The 25,067-nt window shown below is 36.6% G+C and overlaps 2 protein-coding genes across 9 annotated transcripts in view; one reads left to right on the top strand and one right to left on the bottom strand.

The window, feature by feature from the left end:
- Ercc8 (ERCC excision repair 8, CSA ubiquitin ligase complex subunit) overlaps positions 1 to 12,193 on the bottom strand; it is a 51,770-nt gene extending 39,577 nt beyond the window's left edge. For 3 of the 8 annotated variants that reach the window (XM_074077438.1, XM_074077439.1, XM_074077440.1), the window contains exons 1-3: positions 12,037 to 12,193; positions 8,750 to 8,845; positions 2,169 to 2,270 (exon numbers count right to left, since the gene is read on the bottom strand). In XM_074077438.1, coding sequence (XP_073933539.1) covers positions 2,169 to 2,270; positions 8,750 to 8,845; positions 12,037 to 12,113 — 275 coding nt within the window. In that variant the 5' untranslated portion in view covers positions 12,114 to 12,193. Of the gene's footprint in view, positions 1 to 2,168; positions 2,271 to 2,701; positions 2,803 to 8,749; positions 8,846 to 12,036 lie in introns of those variants that run through there. The other 5 variants (XM_074077441.1, XM_074077443.1, XM_074077442.1 and 2 more) reach the window with 5 other exon arrangements.
- Positions 12,194 to 12,285: 92 nt separating this feature from the next.
- Positions 12,286 to 25,067, top strand: part of Ndufaf2 (NADH:ubiquinone oxidoreductase complex assembly factor 2) — a 181,408-nt gene continuing 168,626 nt past the window's right edge. Inside the window, exon 1 of the mRNA XM_074077434.1 lies at positions 12,286 to 12,480. Coding sequence (XP_073933535.1) covers positions 12,354 to 12,480 — 127 coding nt within the window. The 5' untranslated portion in view covers positions 12,286 to 12,353. The remainder of the gene's footprint in view (positions 12,481 to 25,067) is intronic.

The following is a 25,067-nucleotide window of genomic DNA, read 5'->3' as shown; positions in this document are numbered from 1 at the left end:
GCAATTCCCATCAAAATTCCAATGTCATTCATCACAGAGACTGAAAAATGAACCATAAGGTTCATTTGGAAGCACAAAAGACTGCAAATAGCCATGGCAATGCTGAGCAAAAAGAGCAACGCTGGAGGTATCACAATACCTGACTTTAAACTATACTGCTGAGTCAGAGCAATAAAAACAGCATGATACTGGCATAAAAACAGATATGAAGATCAGTGGAACAGGATAGAAGACCCAGATATGAATCCACCCAGCCACTCCCACCTGAATTTTGACAAAGGTGCCCAAAACATATGATGAAGAAAAAACAGCCTCTGCAACTGTTTTTGGAAAACTGGACATCTGCATGCAGAAAACTGAAAGTAGATTTATGTCTTTCACTCTTTCACCTTGTGCAAGTATCAACTCAAAGTGGACTAAGGACCTTAATATAAGACCTGAAACTTTGAGGCTAGTGCAGGAAAGAGCAGGAAATATACTGGAATTGATAGGCACAGTCAATGACTTCCTCAATAGAACTCAAATGACTCAGCAACTAAGAGAAAGGATTAATAAATGGGACTACATGAAATTAAAAAGCTTCTGTACAACAAAAGAAATGGTCACCAGATTAAAGATACAGCCCACAGAATGGGAGAAAAATCTTTCCCAGCTATATAGCTGACAAGGGATTAATAGCCAGAATATAGAGGGAGCTCAAAAAGCTAAACTCCCAAAAAATCAATGACCCAATGAGGAAATGGGCAAATGAACTGAACAGTGCTTTTTCAAAGGAAGAAGTCCAAATGCCCAAAAAACACATGAAGAAATGCTCAAAATCCCTGGTCACAAAAAAAAAAAAAAAAATGCAAATCAAAACCATGTTAAGATTCTACCTTACTCCTTTTAGAATGGCTACCATCAAGAACACAAACAACAACAAATGTTGGCAAGGATGTGGGGGGAAAAGGAATCCTCATATGCTGTTGGTGGGAATGTAAATTAGTACAAGCACTATGGAAAACACTATGGAGGCTCCTCGAAAACTAAAAATAGAGCTGTCATCTGATCCAGCAACTCCACTCCTAGGAATATACCCAAAGGAATGTAATTTAGATTACAATAAAGGTACCTGCATACCCATGTTTACTGCAGCATTATTCATAAGAGCTAAGCTATGGAAACAGCCAAGATGCCCCACAACTGATGAATAGATTTAAAAATGTGTTATTTATATACAATGGACTTTTATTCAGCCACAAAGAAGAATAAAATCTTGTCATTTGCAGGTCAATGAATGCAACTGGAAAACATCATCTTGAGTGAAGTTAGCAAGGTTCAGAAAGCCAAAGGCTGCATGTTTTCTCTCATATGTGGAATATAGACCTAATACAAATAAAAACAATGTGTGTTAAAGGGAGGTCACATACAAGAGACGGAGGGGAAAAGAAGGAAGTTAAGAAGGTGAATATAGTTGATGCACTTCCTATAAAGGAATGAATATAGAATTTTTAAACCTGTTGAAATCACCGTAAGAAGGCGACTAAGGTAGAAAGGAGAAAAATAGAGGGGTGAACCATTTTGAATTATAATACATATATACATGGAAAGGTCACAAGGAAACTCCTTGTATAGCTATCTTAAGCAACAAAAATTTTTTTTTTCTTTTACAAAATTGGAGAACAGAAGGGCAGAACAGGTACTGTCTCGGGGGCTGGTATCAATGAGACAGGGGAGGATGTGGGGAGAGGGTGTAAGAGGGTGAATATAGTACAAAAATTGTGTATACACATATGTAAATGGAAATATGAGACCATCTGAAATTATTCCAGGAATGGGGGGAGGAGGAATACAGGAGAATGACAGAGGGAGTGAATTCAACTATAATATATTGTTAGGACTTTTGTAAATGTCACAATGTACCCCCAGTACAACAATAATAAAAAAAAGAAAACAGAAAATGTATACAAAGTTGTTTTTGGGAAGACACATGAAAAACTATTCTTGAATTTTAAAGAAAGCATCAAAGGGATATCAATATAACTATGATATAACTATCATTTGAACAATTTGATATAACTATATCACTTAAACAATTTAAGCCACTCTTATGACTGTTACTTTCATGATTTGCATTTGATGCAAAAACACTGTTTACAAATTCATTAGTTACATTTTCAAATACACACCTGCCAATGGAGCACACTGCTTTACATGTGTAATAAGGTTGTCTGCTGGAGTTCTCAAGGTCATAAAGTACAATCACACCATCTGAACCACCTGATAACATGCTGATAATAAAAAATTCACATTAATCACTTTATGAAGTCCACTTATTTATGATGATTATATATCTGAAAATTGATCTGTAAACACCTAAATGTAGTAAGATCATAAATAGTTATTTCTCACCAACAGATTTCAATAAAATTTCTTATCTCAATATTTATAGAAGACTGAATTTGAAAAATTCAACTTGTGATCATTTAAAGTTTGCCTTCATGATTCCCAAAGAAAAGATGGTAGAAATAAGATGGCAAAAGGACATTTCTTACTTAAGTAAAACATTAGTTTTTTATATGTCTTAAATGTGCTAAATGAAAATGGAATTAGACTAACCAATTATGCTGACACTAGCTATCTGACGCTTGGCAAGTTACACCAGCCCTCTAAACCTTTCAACATTTGTTAAAAAAAAAAAAATGGGGGAGGGCATTTTCACCTAAATCACAAAGTTGATGTGATGATCAAAATGCACAGTTCCTTTGATTGTAGCTTCCTTCCTTCTTTCATGAATGAATTTATTCAACCTTAACTGAGCACCTAAAATATAGAAAGTATTCTGCTAATAAACTGTAACAAGAGAGGCATGGTTCTGGTTCTCCCAGAGTTTTATAGTCTAGCAAGAAAGACACGTAGTGTACATGATCAACCAAATAGCTGTAATCAGGGTCCTTGTGACAATAACTTACTTTATTCTAGTTTGGGGATTCAAGGACAGTTTCTTTGATTATAAAATTTAAACTGAAGGAGGAATTGGAGTTACCCAGACAGTGCGTCAAAATAATACAGGCTCATTCTAGAGAATGAAAGAAGGAATGAGTTGCTTGAGAAGCACAGAAGGAGAGCGGTGAGAGGAGAGGTGGAGGAGCCAGATCACTCAGAACCTTATTTTTGGGAGTAAAAGAGAGTGCTAGAAAATTATATACTTTTTTGAAACAATTATTTCTCAAAGTGGGCTATTATACTGGTAGAAGCTATTATTCAAAAACTTTATTATTCAAAAAATTATTCAAAAACTTTGTAAAATTTCTAAGAAATGAAAGTAATATATAAGCATTTATAGTAAAACAAAAACTATACTAATTGAACTTAATTTACAAAAATAACATTGTAATAGATTATTCTTGGTATTTTATCTTCTTTTATCAGTTTCTCACCTACACCTAAGTTTGTACTACTATATTGTTTTAATTTTGTGCTTTTAATATGGTTTATTGCTTTTTTTCCATAAAATTATCTGAAATCATCTTTGAACTTAAAGTTGTTGCCACCTTTGGCTTTCCTAAGTCATATTTTTAGTTTAGAAAATAATCATAGGTGGTGAGTAACATGGTAAGTTCTCAGCAAATTCTACAAAATGGAGGATATTGTTGATTATTCTTTTACATATTGAAATATGCAAATATTTAAGATTAAATATTTTCAGTGTTTGTCTTTTTGCCTCCATTCAGAATACTATTTTTTGTATTTGCTTTTATGAGATAAAACTCTTGCTCAAACAAGTTCTCTATTTTATGTTTCTTTTGAACGAAGTTTAAATATTGTAAAATCTTAGGCATTCTGAATTTTATTCCATTATTATACAAGATATAAATTTAGTCAATTAGAAATAAGAGCATCATCAAAAGATTCTTCAAAAAGGTTCAAACAATTAGACCTCTCCCCAAATCACAATGCCTCCCCACTTTCTCAAGGCAACTCATTGTTGTGATATTTGTAGAAATCACTGCCAACTTCCAAGAGTATATCCATGAGTAAAACTAGCTTTGCTTTTTAAAGAGAAATTTAATTTCTTAAACCTTCAATATAGAGTCCCATTCTGCTTTCTTCCTGCCTTCCCACTCCACTTTTCTCCTTTGTAGCAATTTATTTGTTGCAAAACTAGATCAGTCTTCCTGCAACTTCCAGGCTGGTGATCCTACCTCTGCTTCCTGAGTGTGGGGATTACAATTGTAAACCACCACGCCCAGCTATAGCCTGGACTTTGATGACTGAATTCATATGCTCTAATTCAAAATAATCCTGGTAACTGATTTCTTCTTCTTTTTTTTTTTTTTTTTTTTTGGCGGCAGGGGTGGGTGGGTGGGTGGATTACTGAGGGTTGAACTCAGGACTTCACACTTGCAAGGCAGGTGCTCTAATGCTTGAGTCATGCCTCCAACTCTTCTTGCTTTGATTGTTTTGGGGATAGGATCTTGCTTTTGCCCAAGCCAGCCTAGAATGTAATCCTTTTATATTTCCACCATCATTGGGAAGATAGGCATATGCCATAATGCCCAACTTTTTTCTGTTGAGATGGAGTCTCCAGAACTCTCCTCCCCCTATTCCAAATTGGCCTTGACACACAATCCTCCCAATGTCAGCCTCCCAAGTAGCTAGGATTACAGGTATGAGACACAGGTGCCCGGCTTGTCATTGATTTCTGCTGTGATTAGCAGCCACTCCAGTACCTAGACCACCAATTTATATATTTAAAGTAATACTTGCCAAATCTACTGGGCACCACCAATCCTTATGTTGATATCCCTCTATTCAGTCTGGTTTTCTAATGCCATCTCTGGTAGATTATTAAAGAAGGGCTAATGAGAAGAATACTCTGAATTCTTGTATGTTAGTGACAATTTGTCTGCCCTATTGGACTTAAAATCTGTTTGGTTAAATATAAAATCCTTGATTCCTTGAATAGCTTAGATTTTTAAAAAGTTTGTTTTTTGGACGTAAAACTCAAAGTCAAAGTCTGGTGATAATAAGACTTTCCCCTATTTAAAAGGTCTGAAAAACAGTAAAATAGTTTGGTTGAATTATAGTTTTAATACTTATTCTGCTTCCTTGCTTGGGTATTCTTCTCTGGGAATTCCTATCATCTATATGCGGGGTCTTCTTTGCATATATTCTATACATCTAAGTACCTTTTAAATGTTTCCTGTCTTCTTTTTGAATTTTAACTTTTTCTGTCTTCTATTTCTAGTATATTAACTCATATTTATTTGCTTGTCTTCCTTATGTTTTAGTCTTCATTTATGAACATTTTTTCTTCTATTTCTAATTTTTTCTTGAGTTTGATCATGTTGTTCCTGAATTTTTTTTTCTATATCTAGTTTCTGTAATTCTTTTATAGACTATATCTTTTAAAATGACTTTTGGCTAGTTTTGAAATATTAGGGCAACAGTCTCATCTGCCTGATGGGCATGTATCTATCTGGTATGATTTCATTGTCTGTAGTGGCATTACTTTACTTCTTTGTCTCTTTGCTTTGAGGATAATTTTTTTATGGACTTTGATCTTAATTCAATTTGCTCATTTTTATGCAAAATTAATTTTCCTACACTTTTTAGAATGGATTTCTAGGTTAAGAATAATGTTTAAATTTTATATCTTAAGAAAATCCTCTTCCTTAATTTTTTTTTGCTTTTTGGTAAGAGTTTCAAAATATGACAGCTTGCTTTTAGAGATTTCCTGGTTCTGTCCACCTGACAAATTTTTATTTGTACCAACTCTTTGTTTCTATTGCCCCTGCATTGCTAAATTTGAATTCTATTACAAGTAACTTCTCTTCAGTATAGGGTTCTGTTCTGTAAGGGAGCTTTGACTGGTTCACTCTTTGGAGAGATTACAGTGGCTAGACTGTTTTAGTGCTCCTAGTCTTACTTTGGACCCCCTGAACTTATCTATAATTGGAGTATGCCAGGCTCTTCCAGTTTCAGCTGCTGTAATCAAATTGGCTTGCTAAGCTTCCAACCAACTTGCTGGTTATTTTGAATTCATCAGGTATAAGATATCCCATTGCTTTTTACTGACTCCCCCCACCCACTGCATAAATGTTGATGCTACACAGATCTTGTAGTTATCAGTGGTTTATTCCCACTTAATTCATATTTTGGGGTTTGTGGGGATACTTCATGACCTGATTTTACTATATTGTACGCTGGTTTTGATTTTGTAATTTTTAAAGCAATACTGACATTGTTATCTTCTTAGTGTGGCCCCCAAACTGAGGTTTTTAGTAATGCATCACTGAATAGGTTGATTAAAAGATTTTCATCTAAGTTGCAACAAAATATAATTAAATATAGAGCAATGCTATGCAATGTAATGTGTCTCCATGAAACAACCATGGCTTTCTCTTTTAGTTCCTTTAAACTGTGTGCTCAGTGATGCAGTAGATTTATATTCTGGTACAAGTTCCTTATCTTGTTGTGAACCAGTTATCAACAGTTCTTGACTTAGCAGCATGTACTGATTCATAGACCTCTTTAAGAAAAATTCAATACCAACTTGCAGAACAATTACACTGATATAAAAGTAGTTCTTCCAAGAAGAACTAATGACTTTTGGCTAGTTTTGAAATATTAGGGCAACAGTTTTAAAACAGTTCTAAAACCTGACTGATTATGGGAAGCAAAGACAGATGACAAACTAATGCCATTTAAACAAATATTCAACACCAGCTTCATTTAAACATCTTTGTGGTTCAGTCACTCAAATGGCACATATGGAGAAATATTTGTAAATTTTAAAAATTAAGCTTTTTATTTTGATTGATAAAATATTACACAGTTGAGAGTTATAATGGTACCATAACGAATTCCCAAAACATTTCTGATTCATACTTAAAACTTGAGATACTGGGGGTTTTTTTGTTTTTAAATTTTTCCCACGACGCTAGAAATGCTTCATCTGTACTTGAAGTATCTCATGGCACTAACATTATTTGACTGTTAGATAAATATTCTGCTAACAGAGCAACCACATTAAGAAATATAGCTTTACGTTTTACTATAGAAAACTCTGAATTAAATATGAATGAAATATAGCAGAATTTAGAAAATATAAAAGAAAATTTGAACAGAAGAGTGATATACAAATGTACCTTCTGCAGCTAAACCTGTTAAATGCAACTTTTGGATAGTTTTCTTAAAATATCACCTAATTTTAGAAGCAAATGCTTCTTTACCAGATTTGTATATTCTGGTTTCTATTCTTGTATTCAGTGATACCACTACAGCACTCTTGGTGAATGGTAAATATTAGCAGATATTTTGAACAAATTACATATACAGTGATTTTCTTAAGGAAAAGAATAAAAATTTGGAATTAAACAGACACTTTCATCTTTGCTACTGAAAGGGTTTAATGCAAAATATGTCTTAGCAACAATGAAATAAATAGTTATAGCTTCCCCCGTACAATAAAGGGGAAATTAACCACTACTGCAAGTCCTCAAACTTTTCTATACATGCTCTCTGAAAATTGCCTACAGTTCTCAAACATATTTCACATATATATATGTGTATATATATATATATCTCCTATAGTTTCCCAGATTTCCTACTCATTCTGCCAACTGGTATCCTACTGGCTTCATATACTTCACAGGTCACTCAAGCAATCACTATGCCAAATGGCTGCCTGGAGTAATAACAGAGAATGTTTTTTCCATCAGCACCCACGACCAAAAGAAATCAGCTATCCCTTGCTCCTCATGTCTGCATATATTTTATAAGTGAATATCCCACAGCTGCCTTTGAACAGGAAGTGTTATGTGGAGCCTGGAAGTTAGAAGAAAGAGAAGAATTTTATGGCTGGTCATCTTTAAATTTAACAATGTGCTAAAGTGAGAATTCTGTTCCCTGAATGTGTTTTTCATAAACTATTAGGTGAGACCATTCCAGAAGCTGAAAAAATGGAAGTGGTTAAACCTATTCTTACTGTAATTTAAGTAAAAATATGTCATTATAAAATAAAAATTCTAGGGCAAATGCTAAACAAACCATAAAATAGCAAAAACTGTTTTCTTTATTTTTATATACTGCCTAATTATAGACCATATAAAGGGCTTTGAACTTGTTATCAGTAGGGGAATATATTCAGATTTGCTTTTTTAAAGCACTTCAGCTATTGTGTGGTGGATTAGAAGTACATGTGAGTTTTTGATTATACATATTATCTCAATTAATCCTCAAAGTAAATGTGTTAGGTAAGTATTATTGTTCCCATTGCATAGCCAAGGCAGCTAAGACCTTGCAAGGTTAGGTAAATTGCTCAAGGTTACAAAGCTGGTAAGTGATAAAGCTAGGAGAAACTCAAATAAAGTCCTATTTGCTTCAAATTTAGTTCTCCAAAAATATACTTTTGCTTTTGATATTTGTCTTCCCATTGGAATCCTTGAATGTACCACCCACGTTTTTAAAAAGCACCTAAAGATACAACCCAGCATTTAAAAGCTTTCTGCATTCAAAAATAAGTTCAATGTTTATTGATTTAATGATGAATATATTTGTGCTAAAGTAGTTTGGAAATGTCTACCTAGCAACATTTTGTAAACTTGATGTTATGTATTTATTTGAAATTAATAATGCCAGTCTAACAAATGCTAAAATTTAGTTTTTATTTATTTTTATGAAATTTCTTCTAATTAAGCTAAAAAAAAGCAAGAATTCATTGTATCTCACTTAGAAAGAAAAGTAATAAGTATAATAAACTTACTATCTCCCTTCAATAGGTTCAACGTCAAGGGTGTTAACTCCACTACTATGGATTCTTTCAACATCTCTGTCTTTGTTTAACTCCAATGACAATATCCTTTAAAAGTTAAAAGGGAGAAAAAGAGAGATAAAACTTAACAATAAGCAAGTAATTTAACATAAACCTTATTTTCCCAAGGTTATACATAGTGAACATACACACACACACACACACACACACACACACACACACACACACACACAATGCTTATCAAACTTTTAAAGGTATTTATATTTTTAAAGGTTTTCCATAAACTTAAAAATCTCAACAGTACTACCAATTACATGTAAAAATTTTCCCCTGAAGCATTACCTTAAATTTTATTTAAAGATTATTTTATTAAGTTTTAAAAAGATATTTAGAGACAAAAATTTCATGAAAAAAATCCTAACTTAAACTTAACTGAGGACACCTAGTGGATAAAAGCTTAAATGACAGGACTTTAAAAAACTCCCTTAAATATATCTTAAAAGCAGGTAGAAATACAAAATATGTTCAATGCAACTGTTAAGCATATCAATCATCCCTAAGTGGAGCATGTTTTGATCTAATCCTGAGTAGTATATAAAATATTTTGAAAACTAAGCACAACTCAGGTTGCTGACTGACCACATACCCAGGACAGATCTGAAAAGACCTTGAAAACTGAACTGATGTTGAAAACACAGCCCACACATGTGGACACTTGCAGCGAAGCCTAATCTTTTGAATTGCCTACTAAAACAAAACATACCATTCTTGATAGACTGAAACAAGATCTCATGTTTCCTAACAGTGTATTCAAAATGTCCAGCATACAACCAAAATTATTCTGCATAAAGAACCAAGAAAATTTCAACTTTCATGGGAAAAAAAAATAGAAGCCAAATCTGAGCTATTACGGGCTTTGGAATTATGTGATCAAGACTTCAAGGCAGCCATGTAATATGCTTAAGTGAGAGATTGTGAACACACTTAAAACAAAGGTTACAACACATTGTCTCAGCAAACAAACAGAACTAAATATGAACCAAAGGGAAATTTTAGAACTTGTCAATATAAAATTGTTTTAACTGTATGGACTCAATAGTAAACTGGAGCTGATAGAGGAGAGTAAGCTTGAAGATGTATCAATTGAAATGACACAAGCTAATAACAGGGGAAAAGATTGCTTCCTAGTTGTAGTAGGAAGCTTGTAAAAGGGCTTCTGATGGTCTCTCATTCCTGGTGTCCATGACCTCAGCTAATTCCCTCTTCTTGAGTGTGAGCTAGACCTAGTGATTCACTACTAATGACTAGAATATGACAACAATCATGAGATGTCACTTCTGAGCTTAGGTTACAAAGATTTTGGCTTTCACCTTGCTCTCTTAGTTGTGTGTGTTGATGAAAGCCAGTTGTCATGCTGTGATCTAACCTACAGGGAGACATATGGCAAGGTGGGGGGGGCGGGGGGCACCTCCATACAAAAGCCAGTGAGAACTGAATCCTGTCTACAACCACTTAAGAGTGTTTTGAAGCAGATCTTTCCCGAGTCATCTCTTGAGGTGACTACAGCCCTATGCAATATCTTTTCTTTCTCTCTCTCTCTCTCTCTCTCTCTCTCTCTCTCTCTCTCTCTTCAGTTCTGGGTACCAAACTCAAGGCTTTGCACATGCTAGGCAAGTGCTCTACCACTGAGTTACATCCTTAGCCTTTTGTTTTTTGAGACAGGGTCTCACTATACGTCTACAACCCAGCCTCAACTCTCTTCCTGCCTCTGCTTCCTGAGTGCTGGGATCACAAGTACCACTATACCCAACTCCACTCATTATCTTAATTGTGGTCTTGTGAGAGATACTGAAGCAGAAAGGAACCAGTTAAGACACTTCTTGATTTTTGATATCTTGAACCTGTGAGACAATAAATCTTTCAGTTGTTTAAACTACTAATTATTACTTTGTTACTCAGCTAATGATAAATAATGCATGGTCAAGTTCTTCCTTTGGGATATTAGAACAAATCATACCCATCAGTTTGTCAACAAGCAAACTGTACTCCTTGTTTTTCTTCCTACCAATTTAAATTTCTTGAAAAAGCTATTCATGTTAGCAGTCCTCATTTCCTTTTCTGTTATTCTTCAACTCACTGAAATCTTTTTATTGCCATCATTTCTTTGAAACTGCTCTTCCCAAGGTCATTAGTGATTACTGTGTTGGTTAAATGCAACATACCACTTTTAATTCCTCATATTAATTCAACATATGCTATTTACATAACACTTATTATAGATCTACTATGTGCCAAACCTGTTTTGGGCCCAGCGTACAGTTCCCTTTTCCTCTAAGGGGTTAATAAGACAATATAGTAGTAAGAATATATATAGCACAACTTTGGTAGTAATAATACCAAAATAAGCAAAGCAGATAATGGGATAGAGAACTACTAAGAGCATAGGAAGGGTGCGAGGGCAGCATCTGCCCAATTTGATGTCTCTCTCCTGAACTCCCTCAGCATCCATGACACTTCATCTCCCTGGTTTTCCTTCTACCTGCTGGTTACTTACCGTCAGTTCCTCTGCAGTCCCTTCTGTCTGTTCTTAAATGTTGATGTTTCTCAGGGTATTACCATTGAAGTGCTTTTCTTCTTACTCTTACTGATAGTGTCTGATGATCTTATCTGCTACTCATGATTTCAGGTATCATCTCACATTAAAGAAAACTAAATTTCCCAAAGCATGGAATTCATATATATAACTATGCTCTCCACTCTCTAAGTAAATATCTTTACAGGCTCTTCAAAAACAGTATGGACAAATTAAAAGTAAAATTTGCTTTTCTTTCGGAAACTCTTAACTCAAAGTATAACGCCAATATTCAACCTATACAAGGCACATGTGTGGGAATCAGGACTGCCTCTTCCCTTTGCATCATTCACTTATCCAATCAATTTCTCAGAATGTTCCTATTTCTCGGATATTTCCCAAATCTCTTCATTCCCTTCATCCCATCTACCACCTCCCTACCCCAGGCTTCCATCAACTCTCTCCTGGAAAACTGCAACTAACTTGCCTCCCACTCTTGCTCTCAACTTCAATCCATTCTCTAAGCCGATGGCAAAATACAACAGTAGTGACCTTATTCCCATCTTCATACTTGAACCAAAGCACACATGGCTCTACATCTAGCTTCTGACTACTTCTTCACCTCCATCTTTTGTCAATGGTCCCCTCCGACACAAACTCTCCGATTCTAACTGGCTGGCTAGAGAAAAAGGTAGGTTTTCCTTACCTCCGGGTGGACTCCGCTCTGCGAAAGCGGAGAGGATCCTCCAAACCCGCTTGTCGAGAGGACAAAAAGCTCAGCATCGCCTTTGCTCATACCAGCTCGAGCACTGGATGCCACCATGACAGATGTTGGAGACTGGGGGCTGTAACAGCAGAGTCTCCTATTGGCCAAGCACTGACCAATGGGCAATCTGACCAATGGGCAATCTGACCAATGGTGATCGCTGTTACTAGGAGGGCGCGGGGAGGGGGCGGGCCAGTGGGCGGGGTCTCCTTGAGCCACAGACCCGCGGAGGCTGGAGCTGGAATTGTAAGGCCAGCATGGGTTGGTCTCAGAGTTTGTTCCGCACCTGGTGGAGAGCGCTGTCAAAGGAGGTAAAGGAGCTTGTGGGTACAGACCACCTCGGAAACAAATACTACTATATTCCGGAGTACAAGAACTGGAGAGGTGAGGTGAGAGCGTGGGCAGCCCCTGCCCGATCAGTACGTGAGGAAAAAGTGACAGCCTGGTGCTACTCTTTAGGGTGTCCCCGGAAGGGAAATCCCAGTTCGTCCTCCCTCCGGTTCCCTTCACTCTGGGGTGGCTCTGGCCGCTTTCCTTGGGCGACTCTTCAACTCCGGGTGTTCGCGGTCCTCACCCCCATCACGACTCGCACTCTCTTACCTCAGCCTGGTCCTTGCTATCCGCGACAGGGACGAGGGCTCGGAGATGGGTCAGGGGCGCTTGGCGGCGTGGGCAAGTGGCTTTCGTGCGCCCATGCCTGGCTTGCACCAGGGCTGATGGTGTACGTAGTTATCTCGGGCGCCTCGGCCTCGCTCTTCCTCAGGTTTACCTTTCAGTGGCTCTTTGGCCCGGGCGCTGTCCCCATGCGACTCTCGGTTCACAACCAAAACCTAGTTACTCAGGAGGCAGAGATCAGGAGGATCGCAGTTCGAAGCCAGCCCGGTCAAATAGTTCCTGCGACCCTATCTCGAAATAAACCCATCACAAAAAATGGTTGGCAGTGTGGTGAGAGAGCCTGCCTAGCAAGAGTGAGGCCCTGAGTTCAAACGTCAGTGCCGCCAAAAAACGATAATTAAGAAAAAGAAATTTGACTCTAATCGTGGCGTTTCTGAACAGGATTCGTGCCAAGTAGCGGAGCGGGTTGTTTGGGGCGTTGAAAGAGGTTCCAGTACATCAGAACCACATCTTGCCGCAGCCTTCATAACCTCTCCTACGTTGTTCCATCACCACAGTGCACAAGATCTCAGGCTTTGGGCCATCGCTCTGGAGGTGGAGATTTGGAGGATGGTGGTTTGAAGCCGCCTGGGGAAAAACACAAGATCCTATTTGAAAAATAACTAAGGCAGGAAAAAAAAAAAAAAAGCAGTGTATTCTGTGCCCTAATAAAGTTGAAAACTCTTTAGGGAAAAAAGCCTGAGATAAGAAAATAAGTTACAGAAAATGGCTAAGCAAATTTAAGTGAGTAATTATATAATACAGTTACTATGTGTAGGAAATGAATGAAACACAATTTTGGATTCAAATCCAACTCTGTTCTTCACCTCAAAGCCTGAGGTTTTGGTTTTGTTGGTTTCAGTTTTTTTTTCTTTTCTGTTGTAGTACTGGGGGGTTAAACTAAAGACCTTGCGCTTGCTAGGCAGTCGTTGTTCTACCACTTGAGTCACATAGCCAACCCTTTTTTGCTTTATGTATTTTTTTAATAGGGTCTCGCATTTATGCCAAGGCTGGCCTGGACTGTGATCCTCCTAGTAACTGGAGTGACAGGTGTGTGACACCATACCCAGCTTTTATTGGTTGAGATGGGGTCTCATGAACTTTTTTTTGCTGAGGCTGGCTTGAAAGCATGGTCCTCCCAATCTCCCCTTGTTGAATAGCCACAGTGTCCAGCTGTATGTCTCCCTTAAGAAACTGCCAAGTTCATGGTACCATTTTACATTCCTGCCAGCAATGTATGACAGTTTCAGGTGTTCCACTTTCTCATTGACATTTGGTATGGTCACTGTTTTAGTCATTCTAATTGGTATGTAGTGCTATCTCAGTTTTTTTTTTAATATTGGCATATATTAAACTCTGTATGGTAAGGGATTTCATCATGCTCAATATTTTTATTTAGTGTTCATTTTATTGTTAGTAAGTTGGCTTTTTAAATTTTATTTTCAAATTAAAATACAGTAAAATTGACTTTCAGTTAGTGTACATTTAACATTTTAACTCAGGTAAAAGATTCATGTAACCACATCCCAATCAGAATACAGAGCATTTTTATCGCCCTCAATAACTCTCATGCTAAACCTTTGTAGTGGTACACTCTTTCCATTCTTAACCATGGCAACTGCTAACTTCCTCTCTCTCCTTGTAATCTCATTTCATGTTGTGGTTTGAGATGCAGAACACATCATATCAAATGAACCTTTTTGAAACTGGCTTTTTCCCTTCAGCATAATGTCTTTGAGATTCATTGTATGTATCAGTAGTTTATTCCTTTTCATTGTTGACTACTATTCTGTGTTATTTATACCATAGTTTGTACATTTACCTATTGAAGGACATTTGGAGTCCTTCCAGTTTTTGGTGCTTATGAATGGAGCTGCAGAAAACTTTTATTTCACATGACTATGTGCCCAGGTGTGCAAGTGCTGGATCACTGGCCATGTAAAATGTGAATAACAATACTTACCTAGCCTTCACAAGATATTTTTGCTACTCAAGCAAAACAGACAGAACAGAAGTGATATAAGCAGTACTAAGAGTGAAATTTAATATCAGAATCTATTTGATCATGTATCCTACACACTACTATACTCACTACTCCCCGCAGCCTTTGTAGAATTGGACAGTCTGTGTAGATAATTATGTCAATTGTTGATATAAACACTTTTATTTTTTCCTTTCCAATTTGTTGCCTTTTATTTCCTTCATGGTTGCACTGAATCAGACTCCCAGTGTAATACTGAATACAATTGGTGAGAGTAAATATTTTTGTCTTGTATCCTATCTTAGGAGAAAAGTGGGTTTTTTTTTATTGTTAAGTATAATTGTTATTAATCAGTTGGCTGGGGTCCTTTTGTTCTACCTGGTTAGGAATCATAGTAGGTAAGAAGAAGCTCTTCCAGTGTTGACAATCCTAGGCCCTTGGGTGCCCAAGGCCTATGGGCTGGACTGGCAGACACAGATGATAGCTACAAACCTTGAGAGCTAAAAACCTGTTGCTCTAGAAGCTGGACACTTATAGCTCTAGGCACTTAAGTTGGAGAATTATTACCCTGTGCTGTAACCATCAGTGACCCTGGGAATTGGCAGCTATTCTAATCCTTGACTTTCAGCACCAGTACGTGGTAGCAGCAGACATCAGCAAGTAGCAGCAGGTGATATCTTCTAGTGTTACACCTCTTGTACAGGCCTGTGAGGCTGGGACCCTCCACTCTACAGTGACAAATTTACAGCTCTTGACTTAGGGTGTTGGGATCCTCAATCCTTAACAATGGTTATTGTTGCATCTCTCACGCCCAGGGTGTCTGAGACCCTTGTTCCCTAAGGCTTGGCAGTTCTCTGCAACTCTTTCAGCAACCAGGCCCTGTAGTTTCTCATCTTCAGCTCTTCATTGCCCTCATTGTCTCTGTCATCTCTGTTCCCTATTATTTCTGCCCAAACCTTGCTGGAACTCTTCACCTGTCTGACCTCTTGTTGCTACTGCTGCTGTAGCTGCTGGTCCATTACTGCTTCCTCCATCTTTGTGTTACTCACACACTCCACTGATGATAATGATCAAAAGTAGGCAAGAAAAGACTACTCCAGAATAGCCTTTTATTGGGCCTAATACTGTAAAACCAGGGTTGTGGTGACAGCACAGGAGGGTGTTTCTCAGCTGAATCACAAAATATGCTAAACAGCCTGCTTTTATAGCCAGAAAAAAGTGTGGCAAGGGTGTCTGCACCAATCATGGCAGAACTTCCTGCAGATTAAGGACTGTATCAACCATGGCACAGCCCTTCATGCAAATGAAAGACCTGTATTTGCACCATTCATAGACCTTCTGCTGGGCCACCAGGGGAAGTGCTCCTCCTCTGATCTGGGCAAAAATGACTGCAGGGTCATCTAGAGTTCACCAAGGCTTGTGATGGCAAAAGACCTGGCACAAGCTGTTTGAACCAGTCGTGGCTAAGATAGTATCTTCTGGAGCCAGAATTGTGCTTCTACAGCAAGCTATTGTGCTTGCCACTATAGCTTCTTCAAGGCATCTGTGGACTGTTCCACAGATGGAACTGAGGGCAATCTAGCTGGCTGCTTGGCTGATAGTCCTTCACACAAGGGTCTAACAGCTGTCAACTGGGGAGTCAAATAGCCCAGGCAATTAAATAAGCTAAATCTTAGATTATTGGAAATTAGCATTCAACATAAATGAACATTAAAAGAGGTGCTTGTAATAAAGGCTTATCATTACCATTAGCAGTACTTTTACGATATTTAATAGTGCTCTAACAATGCTTAACTTCTGCCCCAGGGCCCCAGGGAGAGGTGTTCCTTTCCTTCCTTCTTTCCTTCTTGCCATCCTTCTTCCAACATTTATTCCTTCCTTCTCTCCCTCCGTCCTTGCCTCCTTCCTTCCTTCCTTCTTCCTTTCTTCTATTAAGATGATTAGATGTTGAATTGTATTGATTGGCTTTTTAAAACAGAGTTTATTTTCAGAGCAGTTTCAGGCTTATAGAAAAATTGTGTGGGAGCTACTTAGATTATCCCTTTCATCTTCTATGATCCTCCCAATCTCTGCCTCCCAAGCAGCTGGGATTACAGGTATGAGCCCCTGTGCCCAACTTATTCTTGCATTTTCTGTAAGTTTGTATTTTTTCTTTCTTAAATGTTTGGTACAAACCAACCATGAAGGTTATGGGGTTTTCTTTGTTGGAAGGCTTTTAAACTACAAATTCAATAACTTTAACACGTAGAAAATTTCTCAAGCTATTTTGTTTTATGTGAACGTCAGAAGTTTTTGTGTCTTTTGAGGAGTTTATCTTTTTTATCTAACATGTTGAGTTTATGGTCTTCAAGTTCATAATATTTCTTCATTATTCTTTCAATGTTTGTAGGATTTATTTTTCCCCAATCGTGCAAACCATTTAAAGCATTTTATTAAGACATTTCTCACAAGTTAGGGGGAATCTTGTTTACCAGTAACAGAAAAATTCTTATATTACAAGATGAAAAGCACCAAAAAGAATTTGGCACTATAACTGATGAATTATAGAGTTACTGGTTTCCAGTTCTTCTAAACTACAGTATTTTTTGGTACTGAAAGCTTTCATAAAGAACACCAAATCCAGTAACTCCTGCATGATACATACTAAGCACTGACATAGCCGATGAGCTAGTCACCAATATTGGTTGTACCCCACTTTAAATGTGGGGTTTGGTAAACATTTTTAATGTAACAATGCAAAGCTTCAGTGTATTTATGAATATATATTTTAAAATGAATATGATATTGAATAAAAGTAAGTTTTGGCTTTACTCATAAAACTCTTTTCACACTTAGTAGTGATAAAATTATTTGGGGTAGTCACACATACTTTGTGCCATATTGAGAAAGACCAAAGGAAATACACACATAAAAATGTAAAGATCATTATTCTAAACTGTTATTTGTAATGATATCAGTTAGAACTGTTTTAATGGATGATTGTCTATGGTGCTTTGATTGCTGGCTATGTCTTTTAGAGAAGATAGCTGGTTGTGATGCCATCTGTATTGGTCACCATGCATGGAGCCATACCCATGTCTCTGATTCCAAGTCATTAGCTCTAAGGCAGTCAGAGCCCTATGATGTAGCTGGGCATGAGAATTTTTTCTAACATAGCAATTCTGTAGAGGTTTGTAATGGACCAAACACAGATTTTTTTTCCCTTTTGAATTAGAGTTCATAGATACATAAAGGGAGAAGGAGAATAATTAGAGATCAATAGATGTCTGTGTCAAGGAGTCAGGGTGGCAGCTGTGTCAGAGCTGCTTTCATAACACCCTAATTGCTTTGTGTTCTGAGTCACATTCCAGTGGTCTATTAGGGCTGGTTTCCATCTGTTGAGTCTGGCCTCTTCTTTCTTCTTGAACCCTTATAGTATTTCCTAGTTCTTTGTACCTGTTCTTCGCAATCTGAGACATGCTAGCATTTATAATAGGTACTGCACTTTAGAAAATGTTGCATCTCTGACAATGCAGCTATTTCCTCTCATCTATTCATTTTGTCTTTTAAAATTATTTTATTAAAATTCAGGAATTACTAAAATATATATGAATCACAATATAGCAAACCTTTTTGATACCATCACAATTTAGGGGAAAAAATATAATCACAACCTTTGAAAATCTTTCCCTCCCTGTTGAGAAGTAATCTTTATCATGAGATAGGGTCTCCCTAACTTTTTGCCTGGAACGGCCTTAAACTACCATCCTTCTATTTTTGCCTCTAAGTGCCTGGGATTACACATATCTTTATCCCTAAGTCATTTGTTTAGTCATGCACATTTTCCAACTAATATCAATGGAATCATATTGTATGTACTGTTTTGTGACTTTTTTTATCTCTGTTTATTATGTTCCTAAAGTTCTTTCATATTGTAATTATAACCCATTTATTTTCATTGCTCCTTGCTACTCATAGGGAATTTCTCCCTGATTTTTGCAGTTATTAATAGTGCTATGGTAAATATTCTGGTCGCTGGAAGACTTATTCAAGAATGTTACAGAAGCCTGGTGCTGGTAGCTCATGTCTGTAATCCTAGCTACATGGGAGGCTGACATTGAGAGGATTGCGATTTGAGGCCAGGCCAGACAAATAGTTCTTTAGACCCCATCTCCAAAATAATCTGAGCAAAAAGGAGTGAAGGTTGGGTTCAAGCAGTAGAGTGCCTACTTTGTAAGCATGAAGTCCTGAGTCAAACCCCAGTCCCACCAAAAAAAAAAAAAAAGGTTATAGAAACAGTAACTGCAAGGAAAAAAGTTGTATGTTTAGGACACACCTTAAAGTGGAAGGGTATGTTCATCTTTAACCGTACTATAATACCACATTGTTTTCTAGTGTGTTTATGCCACTTTGTAGGTCAATCAGTTTGATTTTTTTTTTTGCATTTTTTCTTTCTTTCTTTTTTAATTTATCTATTCACATGTGCATACATTGTTTGGGCCATTTCTCCCCGGGCCCCTCCCTCTCCTCCCATCCCCCCTTGCTTCCAGGCAGAACCTGTTCTGCCCTTATTAGTTTGATATTTTGAATTCATGTACTCTTGGGTGTGACCAAAATCAGGCCTTTATTGATGATGTCAGAGAAATGAATCTCTTGTATGTTGTCCAGATTCTCACATAACTGAAGCCAAAGGCACAGACATATTGTGTTCTATAAATACTTAAAAGCATTCCACTATAAATTAATGGCAAAATGTCTGTAGTTTGTTTTAAAGCAAATTCTTCCAAAGTCAGTCATCTAAGTTTTATTTCCTTGAAATAAAAGGTGTTTTTTTTTAGAAATCTTGAGTTTTCTTTGAATTGCATAAATTGTTGAGCATTCAACACCATCAGTGAAAGAGTAAGAACTCTTTGAAGAAAATTACTTTTTCCTTTAATTCAGTTAATGTGGTACCAGTCATTAAAGCACTACTATTCTTTCCATGTGGAGTATTACTTGATGACAGAAAATGTATGTAATTCAAAAACATAAATCTCTTTTTTTTTATTCATATGTGCATACAATGTTTGGGTCATTTCTCCCCCATCCCCCCACCCCCTCCCTTACCACTCACCCTGCCCCCTCCCTCTTCCCCCACCCCCTCCTTCTTCCCCCCACTCCCACCCTTTCACTACCCAGCAGAAACTATTTTGCCCTTATTTCTAATTTTGTTGAAGAGAGAGTATAAGCAATAATAGGAAGGAACAAGGGTTTTTGCTGGTTGAGATAAGGATAGGAGTTGACTCACATTAATTTCCTGTGCGTGTGTGTTACCTTCTAGGTTAATTCTTCTTGATCTAACCTCTTCTCTAGTTCCTGGTCCCCTTCTCCTATTGGCCTCAGTTGCTTTTAAGGTATCTGCTTTAGTTTTTTTGTGTTGAGGGCAACAAATGCTAGCTAATTTTTTAGGTGTCTTTCCTATCCTCATATCTCCCTTGTGTGCTCTCGCTTTTATCTTGTGATCAAAGTCCAATCACCTTGTTGTGTTTGCCCTTGGTCTAATGTCCGCATATGAGTGAGAACATACGATTTTTGGTCTTTTGGACCAGGCTAACTTCACTTAGAATGATGTTCTCCAATTCCATCCATTTACCAGCGAATGATAACATTTCGTTCTTCTTCATGGCTGCATAAAATTCCATTGTGTATAGATACCACATTTTCTTGATCCATTTGTCAGTAGTGGGGGAAAAACATAAATCTCTTAAGTATTATCTAGTCAGATGAATTTAGTTTAGGACTGATTATTGAATTTTTTACCTTTTTTTGTGGTACTGGGGTTTGAACTCAGGGCCTTCACCTTGAGTCACTCCACCAGCCCTTTTTGTGTTAGGTAGTTTTAAGATAAGGTCTCACGAATTATTTGCCCAGACTGGCTTTGAACCATGATTCTCCTGATCTCTGCCTCCCAAGTAGCTAGGATTACAGGCATGAGCCACCAGTGCCCAGCAAATTTTTTACTTTTCTAAAAAGCATATTGACATTTCAAGGTAAAATGATTATGGACACACCATAAATTGGTATTTTTAATAACAAAGTTATTAATCATCATTTTTGTTGAAATTTTGTTAAATTATTATTTAACAAAAGATTATTTTGTAAAAGATTCCTCCAATAGGCTAATAGGTTATTATAACAGCCTTTGTTATTGTACCCTTCTTAGTTATGTTTGAGTTTTGACTCATGGATTCCATTTAAATTCTTTCACAAACTCTCTTCTAAGATAAATTCTTGTATCTATATACTTGATTTTGACTGTAAACCTTGCTTTATCGTGTTCACTTCCTTCACATTGTTAAAACATTTGTACTCAGTTAAAACTATCAAGCTTATTTTAACTGAAGAACTTTTAAGTTGTTAATTTGCCAATGAACATCTTGAATGTCCAAATTTGAGGAGGGATAAATTTTGTGCACGACTTGCAAAAGTGCTGCTTTAGAGTCTTGTGTTTGGTTCTGTGCACCATACTTTAAAAGAAATGGTTGGAAAATCTGGTGTCCAGGTAGGGTGGTTTAATGGTAAAAAAAAAAAATCCTAGCAATTGTAAATTTGCTAATTCCTAGGTCAGCTAGCACTGTCAAGTTTGCTTTTCATCATTGATTTTCTCTTGTGACAGTTATTTGTTGAGCACTGCTCTGGATTAAACGTGTCTGTTCTAAGTATTGCAAACCCATTGGCCTTTGTTTCAGAACTTTGGATGGTACTTTTGTTTTCTAGCATAGCTATATGCCTTCTTTTGTGTTCTTAATAAATTCAGTAGGATTGGAGGAGATAAAGAAGACAAACATGAATCAATGGCTATTTTAATGTGAGGTTTTTTACACATTTAATTTGTAATACAAATTAGAAACACATTTGTGCTCCAATTTATTTTAAATGTCCCATAATCTCCAATCTTTTTAGTAAGGCTTAAAGTAATGATAGCTATCATTCATGGAGTGTAGCTGATTATTTCATATTTTTAGAATAACCATGTAAGTAGGGATTATTATTCTTGTTTTAAACATAAGGCAAATGTTTCATTTCTGAATCTTTAAATAAGCTTCATATAATATGTGGCTGGATGTAATGTGAGTGCTGAAAAAAGCAGCTGTTCAATGAATTGAGATATTTATGGACCCAGAATTATAACAATGAAAACAAAACATATAAAAATTCTAAGAAATGATTAAATAGGGTTACAAAATCTTAAAACTGATAATTATGGTATACTTTGATAAATGTGCCAAATTATCCTTCAAGGACTAAATATTCTCATTAGAAATAAGAATAACTTGATGGTGTCGTAACTCTTTCAGTGAGGTTCAGGTTTGGACTTGCCTTAACCAGTGACCTTCTAAATTTCATTTCATTATCATCATAAAACCTCTGTGAGAATACGTAGTTTTATATTTTCTTTTCAGGATAAACATATCATTATCTAATCATTCAAAATTTGTATCTATCCCTGTTGTGTGTTTTAGATGATGTCATCTCACTCTATTTGCATATAGTACTTACATATACCTAAAACTGTAATGAGTAGAAATAGTTACAAATAATCATATAAGGTTAACTGATCAGAATTATAAGTTCAGTGTCTTGTTTGAGTAAATCATTGGAAGATCATGGTACTCTTAGATTTGATGGTCTACTCTTTTAACGTGGGAATAATGAAGACATCTCAGCTTTGCCAGCAGATGGCAGCATTGTTCCAAAAATTATAGTTTGCTCGTTTATTACATGTTTTTTTCCTTTGAATTGATCTGAGGGAGTAATTTTTCCCTAAAAGAATTGGATGTCATTCTTTCCTCCAAATAAACTCTGTACTACTGTTCTATAAAGTAACTTTAAAGACAAAATTGCCTTGGCTTGTGTGTGAATGCATGCATGCACTTAATTGTATTTTGGGGAAGGAGAAACCCCATTAATTCCCTTGTAGTTCGTGATCGCATCCTTATCTTACACAAGGAGAACTGCCTCTGTACCGTACTTTAAACTGGAAAAAAAATGGGACAATACAGAATGTCTTTCTTCACAGCCACACATTGCAGCCCTTACGCTGCCTTTATGCACATGCACGGAGCTTCCGTCTCAAATCTCAATTTTCCTGCAAGAACATATGGGGTCTCTGAGCAGAAATGGAAACTAGTAACGGAAGACTGACTAGGCAACTTTATCTCTGTTTCTAAGTGAGGCAAAAAGTATTTCATGTAAGAGAAAAAGTTACTTGTCCTCTTTTGCTTTCAGGATTTCATAACTGATTTATATTAAAAAATGTCAGTATAAGTTATGGTTCTAATTAGTATTTTTAAAATAGTGTGTACTAGACACGATTCCTAGCATCGTCAAGTCCACTGTATTTGCAGAAGAATTATAATAAAGGAAAAGTTGTGTATCTAGGCCTGATTTGTCAAGGTCACTTAGTGATGAAACTCAAGCTATATTATCATGTTTGCACAGACCCAGTTTCTCTGTTAGTGTAAATCAGATGAAATATTATTTTTTTTATTCCTTTCACTTTTCTAAGAACTACTCAGTTCAGCAGTTTACTTCCATTGATACTAGAAGGCTTCCTAAGTGTAAGTTACTTTGCAAGAGTTACAAAAATGAGTTGACATAATTGTTTTTTAGAGTTCACAATTGAATTGGGCTGGGTACCAAGAAATAGCTACGGAAGTAAATATCAGATTTCATTTTTTTCATTTGTTAGAATAAGTTTTCCAGTATTGCAAAATGACACGGGAATGTATATGAGTTTTAAAAATTAGTTTTTATAATTTTAAGTTAAGAGGCTGTTTCTTTGGTTTTACTTTATTGCTTTCAGGTGACTAGTGTCTCCATTTTGTGGTCCAAATGACAAATGCATCCTTTACCAGAGAGTCTAGTTATGCTTTTTTCCCTGTTAGCTGAATACATCTCATAAAATTATTTATTTTCTGTTTCGTTTGTTGAAAATGTTACTCTCATTAAACATACATCACTCTAAGGCTTTGCTCTCAAAACCATCTCTCTTTTTCATGTTTTTCTATCTTTGCCTCTTCAATGTCTATTCCTCCTCAAGACAGAAATCTTTAAAGGGGGCCTTTTGAAGTGACCTATTTGAGAACAGAGTGAGATATACATAAAAACTTTGTGTATATGTATGTGAAGAGTTATTGTGGATGGTGATATATGACAGAGGAAGACATTGTATTGAAAATTAAACCTGAAACCTTCAGAAAATCTTATTATATAATTGCAGCTATAAGCTAGATATTAAAATTAAGAATGGAGCTGGAGGAGTAGCTCAAGTGGTACAGTGCCTGCCTAGCAAGTGCAAGGCCCTGAGTTCAAACCCTAGTGCCATAAATAAATAAGTAAGTACAATTAAGAGTGAATCATGTGTTTGTTCTTCAGCTTCTCAATAAAGCTGAAGAAGCTGAGGTTTCACTGACAAAAATTTCATGTACTTAGAGTGTTCAGTGTGATGCTCTGATGTGCGTGCACATTGTGGAGTGAGTAAATCAGTGTACTCACATGTCCGTCACCGCGCACAGTTATCTCTCTTGTGTGAGAGAGATGAACGACTACTGATTGATATTTTTTTTTTACATAGGTCTTCTGACAAAACTACGACACCACAATATGACATCCGCCATTTCACATTTCTCTTTGAATAAGAAAAGTGTCCATTTTGTAAACTTTGAGGGAGTCATCAAAAATTTTAAGGAGTTTTATTAATCTTTGATTGATACTTTACTCATTATCCGTCCCTTTCCATGTTCTAATCCTTTTCTTTTTCTTTTTTCAGTATTGGGGTTTGAACTCAAGGCTTTGATTGTGCTTGTTAGGTGCTCTATGTCACCCTCAGGCACTCCCCCCTTTTACTTTTTGGATAGGAGCTCACTTTTTTGCCCAGGGCTGCCTTGGACTGTGACTTTCCTTCCTACCTATGCCTCCACATAGCTAGGATTACAGGTGCATGCCACCATGCCCAGCTTGTTGGTTGAGATGGAATTTTGGCTACTTTTTGCCCAGGCTGCTCTTGATCTGTGATCTCTCTGAAATCTGCCTCCCCAGTAACTGGAATTACAGGTATGTGCCACTGGCCCAGTGCATGCTGTAATCCTTATTGGTCCATCTAGACCACCTTCCCCATTAGATATTAATAATTTTCTTGTGATACTATATTACTTTCAGAGACTTCAGGAAACTTTGTCTTTTACAAGATTTGCAATTTCACTTTTCATTCATCTTTTGCTATATTTATCATCATTAAAAAATTGGAGAGACTGATTTATAAACAAAGAAATTGCCTTGAAGAGTGAGTAGAGATTCTAATAATGAGTAAATGTTC

This window comes from Castor canadensis, chromosome 6 (genome assembly GCF_047511655.1).
Source record: "Castor canadensis chromosome 6, mCasCan1.hap1v2, whole genome shotgun sequence".
NCBI lineage: Eukaryota > Metazoa > Chordata > Mammalia > Rodentia > Castoridae > Castor > Castor canadensis.
The sequence above is the reverse complement of the archived record's forward strand: the minus strand, read 5'-3'. Positions and strand labels throughout refer to the sequence as shown.